The sequence below is a fragment of the Telopea speciosissima genome, chromosome 1 (genome assembly GCF_018873765.1).
Source record: "Telopea speciosissima isolate NSW1024214 ecotype Mountain lineage chromosome 1, Tspe_v1, whole genome shotgun sequence".
NCBI lineage: Eukaryota > Viridiplantae > Streptophyta > Magnoliopsida > Proteales > Proteaceae > Telopea > Telopea speciosissima.
In genome coordinates this window covers 43,254,452-43,267,302 of record NC_057916.1, presented here as the reverse complement: position 1 = coordinate 43,267,302, position 12,851 = coordinate 43,254,452, and the positions used below count along the sequence as shown (strand labels likewise).

Genomic DNA, 12,851 nt, shown 5'->3' with positions numbered 1-12,851 from the left:
CTATAACCAATTTGGCATTAAGAGGCATAAGTCTACTACTTACCGACCACAGACTAATGGAGCAGTAGAAGCAGCCAACAAGAATATGAAGGTCATATTACAAAAGATGGCAGATACACACAATGACTGGGCGGAGAAACTCCCCCTAGCCTTATGGGCATATCGAACATCCATCCGAACCTCTACCGGAGCTACCCCTTATTCCCTGGTATATGGGATAGAAGCCGTATTGCCGGTAGAAATTCAGGTCCCTTCTCTTCGAGTCTTACTAGATAGTCAATTGTCAGAAGGGGAATGGGTAAGGGCCAGATACGAAGAGCTCAATCTCCTAGATGAGAAAAGGATGAAGGTCATGGACAATCTCAAGAAATATCAGCAAAGAATGGCTAGGACATTCAATAAGGGTGTCCGCACTTGGAGCATTGAAGAAGGAGATTTGGTCCTTAGAGAGAAGCGAGCTCCAATCCACGACCCAAGAGGAAAGTTTCGACCCAATTGGAGTGGACCCTACAAAGTCAAGACCATATTGCCAGGACAGGCGGTCCAACTCTCTGATCTTGACGGAGAAGATCTTCGGGGTCTGGTCAATATGGACCAGCTAAAGAAGTATTTTGTCTGACATATGCGAAGCAATTTAAACTATGTTTGACCTGATTCCTCCAAAGGGATACGTAGGCAACTAGATGTATTCGGGTACGGTCTCAAAAAAAAAAAAGAGAGAGAGAGGGCATTGTATTGGTTTCCTCCCATAAATTTTGCCAGCCAGCGTCCCTTGCACATTTGAGTAAATCTCGCCATTTGGCCTTCTATTCCTTGACCTAGCTTAGGAGTAAAGTCGTCTAGAGCTGGTTATTAACAAAGGATTTATTCATTCTGTGTCACAAAATGCTAACCCAATCCTTGATACAGGTAGTATGAGGGGACCCAAGAAAGAAGGACTTGACGAACAGTTGCATCAATGGACTCTCCGGATGAATGTAGACAAGCCTACACTTCTAGAGGATCACCATCTGATAGTATTGGGAAGGATCGGTTGCTTCAAGCTCCATCATGATTTACTAAGGGAAGTGTCAAAGTGCTAGAACCCCCAATTGCACCCGTTTCGCTGTGGAAAAGTCTGGCTGGCTCCGACCATTGAAGAATTCCGGGCTTGCATGATGTCACCCCCTCGAGGAAAGTTGTTCCTCCCAACTATGAAGAAAGAATAGCTCTTCAAAAATTTGGGAGATTTCTTTGCCTTGAATAAGAAGGAGTTAAAGCAAGTTCTCAATTATGACAAGGTGGATGCGTTGAAAGTTACGAAGATCTTCAACAACAATGGATTTGAAGAAGAAAGACAGATCCGACGCAGAAAGTGGGCGTACTTATTCTGTATGATTGGGAGGTACTTGTTAGCATCTCCAAGGAAAGGCATGTCTCCAATAATTGCAGAAGTGGTTAGGCAAATTGAAGAAGGATGCGACATCGCTCCTACCATTTTAGCAGAGACATTCAAAGGGTTTGATACCATGAGTCAGTCTCAGAAATACGGAACAGACTTCCTTCATGGATCTCCGACGGTGTTCCAAATGTGGTTGATGGAAAAGCTAAAATTGGTCACACCAATTTTGTGTCCTCACCTCTGGCCTATGCATTATCAAATACAAAGGGAAAAGTCAGAATTCCATGAGATCCAAGACTGGAAAAAATATTTGGAGGAGAGAGATGTCCAAGAAATCCAATGGAACTGCCCTTGGATGAAGGCCGATATAGAAAAATCAGAAACATCAGGGTACAATTATGTGAGGTTCATGGGTTTAACTGACACCAGTTTTTATATCCCTTCCTTAGTATCCCCAAGACAGGAACGACCTAAGATGGAGAATTTCAGAACCCCAGAGATGTGACACAAGAAGTGGTGATTCTGTTATCCAAAAAATGTTACAAATAAGTGATATCAGTTTGATGTTCCTATCTTTACTTATTTGTCTGTCCTTTCTCAATTTCTCTATTCTTTCTCATGTAATGAAACCATTTACCAATGGAATTTGTGCTTCTAAGGAAAGGGATGGAGTCTCATGTGCATTTCAAAGAAAGAAATATCCAATGAATTCATAAACAATTCGTTTATGTGTACAAAAAAGAAGAAGAAAAGTGTACATAAAAATTGCACTAGTATCCATACCAAAATGTATAAACAAAAAAAGAAGAGGGGAAGGAGAGTAAATATACATAGTTGTAACAATACTTCCAAATAAAAAAATAAAAAAAAGAGGAGCGGTCATGACTCAGGGGAGTAATCGTCAACATCCAAGCCTTCCCCCTCTCCGCTTTGGGACGCTATTAGGGCATCCCTCTCGACCTCAGCCCGCGTAAGGTTGAATTGCAGCTGCTCATTTGCAAGCCTGAGTCTCTCAATCTCCCTCCGGCAATGGTCGAGCTCAACCCTCTAAAAAAAAAGAAACAGAAAGAGAGGAAAATCAAAAGATAAGCAAAAAAAATAATAATAATAATAATAAAGAATTTTTTCAAATAAGAACAAAAAAAAGAAAAGAAGGGGGGGAAAGAGACGAAGCATCACCATCCTATGGCCCGCATCCACATGCGAGATGACCGTCTCATCCATGCTTGCCATCATGCGCCTCATGTCGCGTATCAGCTCGCATCCACCTAAACATGATAATCATCCAAGATGTCAAGAATTTGAAAAATCACAGATGAAGTTAGGAAAGTTGGATGTGCTCACCCCATCATAAGGAAGAGGGAGGCCTAGGTCCGTATCTGCAGCCCGAGGAGGTGCTAAGATGACCTCAACCATCCCAGGCTCATGGTGGCGAATAAACCATGAACGATACCCTGGAATGTGGTCATCTGGACCAGCAATCCGCAGGGATGGAACCTCTCCGGAAGGCCCAACACCTGACTCCACCTCCCCTACTCGGGAGGCGCGAGAAGAGCTCCCACCACCATAGACCCCTGGAATCATGGGGCGACCTGGAAACTGCCAAGAAGAGAAACACATCAGAAGAAAAGCTAGATTAACAATTTGAGGAGAAGAGGGGAAAATGGAGAAGATCTTACCTGAGGTCCCTCGCGGGTGAGGGGGGGACGGAAACTATCTCTCGGAGAAGGAAGTCAGTATAGTCTGTCTCGGCTAGCACCAGCCCAGTCGCAGGCTCACCAACCCTCCAGTGCCTGATCTCATCCCGATCCATCAAGGCTGGCTGATGGACCCGAGCAGGAGGAGGGCAGGGCACCAATCGAGCCTCAGACCACTGCAGGGATACTCGCTCTGCCAAGTAAAAGGTAAACCCCCAGGGGCCCTCAAAAAGGACCCTGCGAGTGGAGAGAGCTGAGGCCCTGTCAAACATGTCCGGCTCTAAAATCATCTCCCCCAAATAAGGACAGAGAGAAGCCTATCAAGTAGGAGTCAAGATCAATGCAAAAAAAAAAGAGAAGAGAAAATAAGATAAACAACCACTTTAAATTTACCTCAGTAGGCTGCAGCTCGTTCAGGAGGCTGCGAATGGACCCAAGGTCCTTATGGCGACCGCTCCTGAGCAAGTGGGACTTACGCCATCACGTAGTCCGAGGAAAGGTGGTTCCGGGGTCATCCCCAGGTCTAAAAGTAGGGACCCAAAACCGAAGGATCTCATAGCTCCACGTCTGTAATAGACAATCATAAATGAGCTTAAATAAGTAAGAATAAGATAAAAATAAAAAAGGAAAGAGAAAAAGGCAAAGTTGAGAGAACTAACCCATAGGATATAGCAGCATCTGATCAGGTTCGGCGACCCCACAACCAGACAGTCTAACATATCCAGGAAGTAGGCGTACGCCGAGCCCCCCCAATCGTAGCCCGTAGCCATGTCAAAGTGCTCAAAAAAGTGAACATATACGGCATCGGCTGTCACCGTACCCATCAAATCGCTAAAGATCACCTCTGCCAGCAAAAAGAGGAGGAAGCATCGAGCCTGTTGATCCTGAAGCACGGACAACGACTGGTCTGTAACGATCCTCTCATCCTAGCTACCCCTCAGGACCGACACAGGGATCTCTCTCCCTGTAACGGCAATCCCCAACTGCTGCCTGTAATAATCCAGGCGCTCTGATGGCTCCGTCGAGGCTATAATCCTCTCCTCCGGAGTCAGTGTCACGGGTAACCCACCAAAGGGTAATCCTATAATCATGTAGAAATCTAGGGGGGTGACGGTCGCCTCACCGAAGGGAAGGTGAAACGTATGGGTGCTCGGCCACCACCTCTCTATCAGAGCCCTCGCAGTTGGACTGTCCAACTCGCGTGCTAGGGATGAGGCGATTTGTCCCAGCCCGGTCCGAACTACCCGTGACTGTACCGCCCGGCAAAGTGTGCGGTACCACTCTGAAACAGCCTCCAACCCACAATACTTCTTGGGTGAAGGAAGGGAGCTGCCCTGCAAAGAAATAAGGCAAATGGTTAGCCAAAATAATGGGGACAACAATTAAATAAATAAATAAATAAAAGAGAAAGAGGGAGAGACTGTAAAAAGGGGGCATTACCTCGAGTTATGTGCCAAAAGACACCTAGGATAGTGTCTAATGGCCTCGCTTTGATTTACGTGCCACTAGGTGCCTAGGAGGGTATCTAGAGGTGTTACCTAGATTTATGTGCCAAAAAACACCTAGGGTAGTGTCTGATGGCCTCGCTTTGATTTACGTGCCACTAGGTGCCTAGGAGGGTATCTAGAGGTGTTACCTAGATTTGTGTGTCAAAAGACACTTAGGGTAGTGTTGATGGCATCACTTTGATTTGCATGTCACTAGATGTCTAGGAGGGTATCTAGAGGCATTACCTAGATTTGCATGCCAAAAGATACTTAGGATAGTGTCTGATGGCCTCGCTTTGATTTGCGTGCCACTAGGTGCCTAGGAGGGTATCTAGAGGTGTTACCTAGATTTACGTGCCAAAAGACACTTAGGGTAGTGTTGATGGCATCACTTTGATTTGTGTGCCACTAGATGCCTAGGAGGGTATCTAGAGGCGTTATCTAGATTTGCATGCCAAAAGATACTTAGGGTAGTGTTGATGGCATCACTTTGATTTGCGTGCCAATAGGTGCCTAGGATGGTATCTAGAGGCATTACCTAGATTTGCATGTCAAAAGACATTTAGAATAGTGTTTGATGGCATCGCTTTGATTTACGTGCCACTAGGTGCCTAGGATGGTATCTAGAGACATTACCTAAATTTGCGTGCCAAAAAGATACTTAAGATAGTGTTTGATGGCATCGCTTTGATTTGCGTGCCACTAGGCTCCTAGGATGGTATCTAGAGGCGTTACGTAGATTTGTGTGCCAAAAGACACTTAAGATGGTGTCTGATGGCATCGCTTTGATTTGCGTACCACTAGGTTCCTAGGGATGGTATCTAGAGGTGTTACCTAGATTTGTGTGTCAAAAGACACGTAAGATGATGTCTGATGGTATCGCTTTGATTTACATGCCACTAGGTGCCTAGGATGGTATCTAGAGGCGTTACCTAGATTTGTGTGCCATTAGGTGCTTAGGACAGAATCTAGGGACGTTACCTCTAATCTATGTGGTGAGGTATGAAGCTAATATAAATAAAATGCATAAATTGAAAGGGAAAGAGTAAGAATACTGACCTGGCCCCATATGGAGCGGCAACCATAGCGGGCAGTGTCAGCCAGGGTAACCCCTGAAAGATACCATGCCGCTCGTGTATCGCGAGCAGTAGTACCGAGTAGTGGCTCCTGGTGAGACTGGCGTCCTCGTCGGCGGAAAGACATGGTGTGAGTGAATAAAAAGGGGTTGAAGTCAAAAATCAAAAATAGCAGAGCTTCACAGTAGAAATGAGAGTGAAGAAATGAGGGAGGGAGCCCTCTATTTATAAATTCTCTATCGCGCCCACGGCGCCGTGGAATTCTCCATGGTCCCGTGGAACAGCGGCCCACGGCGCTGTGGAGGTTTGCCCACAGAGCCGTGAAGTCTGGCAAGGAGTCGTGCACACGGGGCCGTGCAAGCACGGTGCTGCCCATACACGGGGTCGTGCGGACCCCCACACGGCGCCGTGGACCAAAAAAAAAAAAAAAAGAAAGAGAAAAAAAGAGCATAAATAAAAAATAAAATAATAAAAAAAAAAATTCCCCAGTGAAATCCCTCAATACTAACTTTCGGTCGAGTGGTGCCTTATCTAGATCTTCGGTCGAGTGGTGCCTTATCACCCTCCAAACTTGATGGTTTCGGTCGAGTGGAACCTTATAACCATCCAAGTTTGACTTTTGGTTGAGTGGTGCCTTATCACCCTCAAATTGGATCTTCGGGCCGAGTGGTGCCTTATCTAGATCTTCGGTCGAGTGGTGCCTGATCACCCTCTAAACTTGATGGTTTCGATCGAGTGGAACCTTATAACCATCCAAGTTTGACTTTTGGCTGAGTGGTGCCTTATCACCCTCAAATTGGATCTTCGGGCCGAGTGGTGCCTTATCTAGGTCTTTGGTCGAGTGGTGCCTTATCACCCTCAAATTTGATCTTCGGGCCGAGTGGTGCCTTATTTAGATCTTCGGTTGAGTGGTGCCTTATGACCCTCAAAATTCTATCCCAGTGGAGTCCCTCATATCGATCTTGTGGGCCGAGTGGTACCTTATCTAGGTCTTTGGTCGAGCGATGCCTTATCACCCTCAAAAATTGTTTGAGCAATGCTCACAAGATAAAGATTTGGTTCTTCCGAGTTTTTCTTTTGAGGATTATCGAAATATTTCATTGCGATTAACCGCCTATTTTTAGCAACTCTGTCGTCTTTGAGCAAAGCATCAGCAGTACATGCTCTTAATGACAAAATTAGTTGGTCTTTTGTCTTTACCCTTCGGCTGTTGGCACAGGCCTCGGCCAAAGAGGGGCAAACTGTAGATGCTAATTTTTTGTCACCCCCTAATTAGCGATGATGACAACGGGACATGGACAATGGATGACGCACTCTCCCTCTTTTCAGACCCAAAGATACCTGACCCATAAGACCAAGAACCATACTGAGCACAAAATGGCCCATTTTAGGCCCAAAAAAAGGAAAAATGGCATCGCGCTCCCACGGCGCCGTGGACTCTTCCCACGGCGCCGTGGACGCCTTCCCACGACATCGTGGGGATGTGTACCAGATTTCCACGGTGCCATAAGGGGGTGTGACATCAGCCTACTGACGTCACCCACGGCGCCGTGGAAAAGTCCCCCACGGCGCCGTGGACATCTCCACGGTGCCGTGGAGGACTTATCCCGCCAGGCGAGAGAAGGGGTCCCTCCCTATAAATAGGAGGGTCCCCTCCCACATTTCCTAAGGAATTTTGGGTAGAGAGACCCTCCCCAAGTGATTCCTAGCCTCTTTTCGTCCCTTTTCACCCTCATTTCTCTTCCTTCTCTCATGAGTGTGTGAGTGCTTGAAGTTTTCTTGTGGCGGACAGATCCTTCGATTGTCCCTCTGAGTATAGAGCGCTTTGGCTCCTTGGCGTTAGTATCCCATCTGTGCACGGATAACCATCAAAACTCCTTTATTACAGATGTTATTCTGTCTGTTTGCTCCTCTCCAAATCACTCGAAAGAGCCGTTACTCTGCGAGAAAGAAGCAGCGTCAGTCAATTCGTCTATCTCCCCTAAGCCAGGGGAATACAACCATACAGGTATAATTATTGCATTTTTGTTGATCCAATGTAGTCCTTTCATATTTCATCATTTTAGTCCGCATTTTTCATATATATAATGTAGTTTATTATACTTTAGTTCAATTCATAGCATCTGAATGTAGTTCATAATATCCCCCATCCCCGTAATAAAAGAGAGAGAACATTCGTCCTTATGTAGCATCTAACACAGAGAGATCGGCTTCGGCCGGGCGAGGTGGGTGCCTAACACAGTCCCACACTCGTAACCTGACCCCTTACCCGAACCTTTGGTTGGACCATATGGAGTCACGTAGCCCGATTCCGCTCACCACGGGTAGGGCTACACTTAATGGGTCCTAGGCCCTAACCCTAGGTGGCGACTTCTCATCATATTAGCATATTTTTAATGCATGATCCCAATCCCCTATTTATCAATATTATACATTGACAATGTTATCCATATCCATACACACACACATATATCTATGTCGCCATATACCATAAGGGCTGAGGAAACCTTCGTCCCGAAGGACCGAGGTACTTACAACTTTCTATATCCTAATTTCAACATCTTTTTTACCTGTGAGACGCAGATGTGTTTAACAAGTTCATGGATGAAACCGGTAATTTCATAGCAAGCCTTTCTCAGGATGTGAAAGGAATGCTTTGCTTGTATGAAGCTTCACATCTTGCTCTAGAGGGGGAAAGCACGATGGACAAAGCTACAGCTTTCTCTAGAAGAACTCTAATAAAGGATGTAAAGGGAAATATTGACCCATACCTTGCTGAACAAATTGCCCATACCTTGGAGGTTCCTTCCCACTGGAGGATGCAATGGTCCGAAGCTGGGGGGTACGGTATCGTATTTGAGAGAAAGGAGCATATAAATGCTAGTTTACTAGAGCTAGCCAAATTGAACTTCAATATGGTACAAGCTACCCATCAAGGAGAGCTTAGGGAAATATATAGGTAAGGCCAGCCCCAAATGATTATTAGTTAGTCTCATGAATTACAACCTAAACGAAAAATTTATGAATTCTTTCTCTAATACTGTGTAGGTGGTGGAAGAGTGAGGGCCTTACTGAGAGATTGTGTTTTGCAAGGCATCGATTAGTGGAGTGTTTCTTATATTCAGTGGGATTAGTTTATGAGCCTCAATATGGTTGTCTGAGGAAATGGCTGACAAAACTCATGAATCTGATTATCCTAATTGACGATGTCTATGATATTTATGGTTCATTGGATGAACTTGAGCAATTCATTGATGCAGTGAACAGGTTAGCATCAAGAAGCCCAGTTCGGCTCTCCTCCAGCCGTGGCTGGAGCTGGAGTATCCAGCCCAGCCAAAAAGAGGGGTGTTTGGGCCATTTCACATCCCCCCTGTTTTGGCTGGGCTGGATCCTCCAGCTCTCGCCACGGCTGGAGGAGAGCTAGATCCCAAGAAGCCATGCATGAAGTAAATATCGCAGTTGCCATTAACTGTTTTGCTAAGAATCAGCAAGTAAACTATAATAAATATCAAGGACCTTTATCAACTGTTGTACAACGGCTGCTGCTTTATGCATCGTGCGGTGTACCAGCGGCCATGTCTGCACAGTGGGGCCCGCTGTGCACACATGGCCGCTGCTGCGCCGCATGATGCGTACAATAGCGTTACCTGTACAACAGCGGATAAAAATTCAAATATCAACAAACAAAAGTATGGGAGAATACATCTTTGAGCTGCTATTCCACCTTCGGCATGGTCACCAATAGAAAACCAACCCAATCCCAATTAGAAAACTTAATGTTGTCTTGTAATATATCCAAATTTTTTCCTTCTTCAGGTGGGACAACAAGAAAATTGAGCATCTTCCTGACTTTATGAAGATATGTTTTCTAGCTTTTTACGGAACAACAAATGAAATCTGCAATAGCGTTCAAAAAGACCAGAATAGGAACTTCATGACTCATCTTAAGAAAGTGGTAACCACATTAGTTACTTAATTTTAGTTGTCTTTTTTTTTTCCCCTTCTTGTTCTTCTATAGCAAACCCATTTTATTTGATATCCTTAATTGAACTCAGTGGACAGATTTTTGTAAGGCATTATTGGTGGAGGCAAAGTGGTACAATAGCAGATATTCACCATTCCTACAAGAGTATCTAGACAATGCGTGGTTCTCATCCTCAAAGTCCATCCTTCTAGTTAATGCATATTTTGCTCTAGCCCATGGGATGAGTGATAATGAAGTAGCTTATTTGGAGACCCATCAGGATCTTATGTACTATCCATCCATGATCTTTCGACTTTGCAATAATTTTGGGACTTCAGCGGTAATTTCTCTTTCTAAAAATGTCTTACCAATTTCAAAGAGGAATTTTGGCACAAAAAGTAGGTTCAAGGAACAAACTATCCCATTGTTCGTAGAATTCATGGCCTCTTGAGACCAAGGTTTTAAAACTCGGGTTTCGACCAGTTTCGACCATCCGATCATGCATCTGGGCATGTACCTACACCCACACACAGCCGGGCGCAAAATGATCGGTGCAGCCCTGCCTTTCCATGCGGGTAGGATGGTCGTTTCATTTATGGCTGTGTCTAGGCGCAGGTACACACCCATACGCACGACCAAGTGGCGTTCCTTCCCATATATATATAGATTTTTCTTTTGGAATTATTATGGTAGTATGACCAAGGAATCTTTTGACAGGCAGAATTGGAGAGGGGTGATGCTCCATCATCAATCCTATGTTACATGAGGGAAGCAGAAGTTTCAGAGGAGATAGCTCGAGGGCACATAAAAGGCATGATATTGGAGGAAGAAAATGAATGAAAAATGCATCTCCCACTCAGCTCATTTGCCTCCTGTGTTTCTTAATATTACCTACAACATTGCACGGGTGTCTCATTTTGTGTACCAATATGGAGATGGAGTAGGGGTTCAAGATCGTGAAACTAAAAACGATGTTCTATCTTTGCTAGTTCAACCTATTTAAATTCATCTTGATTAAACTCACACCATTTAATGTTGAATGGTGATAGTTTCATCTGTCACCACAGAAAAAGAATGGAAGAGTTTGATCATTAACGTGATGTTATTGTTTAAATATTTACAAGTTCCAAACCGTAGAATATAAATACAGCATATGTTTTTTGTTCTGTCTGTCACTGCCCCATTGCGTTCTCGGGATTTGTAATTTTTTTTTTTTTGCCCTACCCTATCTATCTGCTCAATGGGACTTCAACTACCAATTACAAGTGATATCTAACCACTACCATGGGGAAGTAGGGGTAGAGGGGTGTTTTTTTTTTGGAACAAATATGTAAAACAGGAGAGTTCATCCCTTGACCTTCGGGGGCATGCACTCCAATAATATTAAATGTATTCTACATATACCTCCTTCATAGAAAATAATTAATCATTTTCTTAAGAAAATAAAAAATTCTTTGTGAGAGGGGGTAGGAAACCTAAATACTCAGATATACTTTTCCCCAATATTATAATATTAGTTATGGGAAAAAGATCCCCGCCAATGGTGTGAGGATCCTTAACCATGCTTTCTCACATCATAATCACCATATGGGTTCCTTTGTCAACTATAGTAAAATAGAACAGATATATGATTTTAGAGACTAGTATGATGGCATAAAACAATAAGAACTAAGAACTCACTGTTGGTAGTATTCCACTGATAAAGAACTTGAATTCAAACACACCTTGATAGTGCAAATTTTTTCGCTAAAAAGATAACTTGAATAAAAGAGAAATAAAGAGAATTACAAAAAAGAACAAAACCTAGACAAACCAAAGCTACACTACAAAGAGACTATCCCCACCTTTGACAATGCCATTAGCAGGGGTAGCAAACCTAAAGCTAACAAAACCGGAATCTTAGTCTAGACATAGCATCAAAGGCAATCTCCTTGGAAATATGATCTGGGAAATCAAACATGGAGTCAGAAATCCCAAATTTAATAGCATCTTTTGCCAAGAAGTCTGCAATATGATTGGCCTCTCGGTAGCAGTGCTTGTTCTTCCAAGGGATAGAATTCAAAAAGGGCAAACCAGGGGATGGGTCTAATTTGAATAGAGATCACTACAGAGGTTGAGTTAGATTCGATCCATAAAGTAGGCACCTCCAACTCCCTAGCTTTGAGAATCCCCTCCATAAGACCTGCGAACTCCACTTTACAAATATATTTAATACCCAAGAAAGTCTTGAAGGATAAATCCACTTTACCGGAATTGTCCCGAAGGATGCCACCCACTCCTGATCTGCCAAGGTTGCCCAGGGAGCTACCATCCACATTGAGTTTAATTCAAGAAGGGGACGACTTACACCAAAGCACTTTGAGAATTGGTTTAGAGGTGGATGGGATTATAGGGATCCCAAGTCTTCTACAACACAACAGATCTTCCACAGATTAGAGCCCATCTTTCAAGTCAGGTTGTTTTCTTGAAGTTCCCTTTTAATTGTTTGGAACAGCTGGAGAGCAGACCTGACTTTTCCTTCATGATGCCTAGCATTCCTTTCCCTCTAGATGTTTGATGCAACTAAGACCATACCTACCGCCCACAGTCCATTTAGATTTAACCACGCATCTTATTAAACTATCAATCCACTAAGATAGGGATCAAAGCTTGTTGCTGCCATACAACGCCAAAGCAGTTTGTGAAGATGCTCCACAGGTTTGTAACGAACTTACACCGCCAGAAAAATATGATGGATAGATTTACCAGTCTCTCCATACAAATTGCATTTTGAGGCGAGGTGAATACCTTTGCTACAGATCACATCATCCTCAAGAAGCTTCCCATGTAAAAAGCGCCAACCCAATGTTCCTTGATGAGGTAGAAACTGTTACTCCAAATGAGAGAAGCCCAAGGAATTTTGGGAAGTCTTACTCTGATGTCTTTCCAAGCCGAGTGCAAACTGAAAATACTAGAAGTGGTAAGGCTTCACATTCGTTTATCCTCAACCTCAAAATGAGGGATTTTCACCAATCTGACTACGGCAAGAGTATCCTTCAATAGGTTAGAATGAACCGCTGGAACTTTCCACTCAAAATCTTCCATGAAATCTGACACATTAGCATTAGCATTAGCATTACTAAAGGTGTTCTCATCCAAGTGAGCAAGATCCTCAATAGAATCAATCCCAAACCACCTATCCTTCCAAAAATTTATAGCTTTCTCGCTAACTACAATCCATCACTCCTTGGAGGAAACGAAGCTCCA

At 43.9% G+C, this 12,851-nt stretch overlaps 1 protein-coding gene across 2 annotated transcripts in view; it reads left to right on the top strand.

Annotated features, from left to right (window-relative positions):
• Nucleotides 1–12,851, top strand: part of LOC122672271 ((-)-alpha-terpineol synthase-like) — an 81,156-nt gene that overhangs the window by 30,787 nt on the left and 37,518 nt on the right. Inside the window, exon 3 of one of the 2 annotated variants that reach the window (XM_043869771.1) lies at nucleotides 8,225–8,600. The exons of the other annotated variant lie outside the window; for it this stretch is intronic. Within the exon in view, the coding sequence (XP_043725706.1) occupies nucleotides 8,225–8,600 (376 nt within the window). The remainder of the gene's footprint in view (nucleotides 1–8,224; nucleotides 8,601–12,851) is intronic. 2 annotated transcript variants of the gene reach the window in all.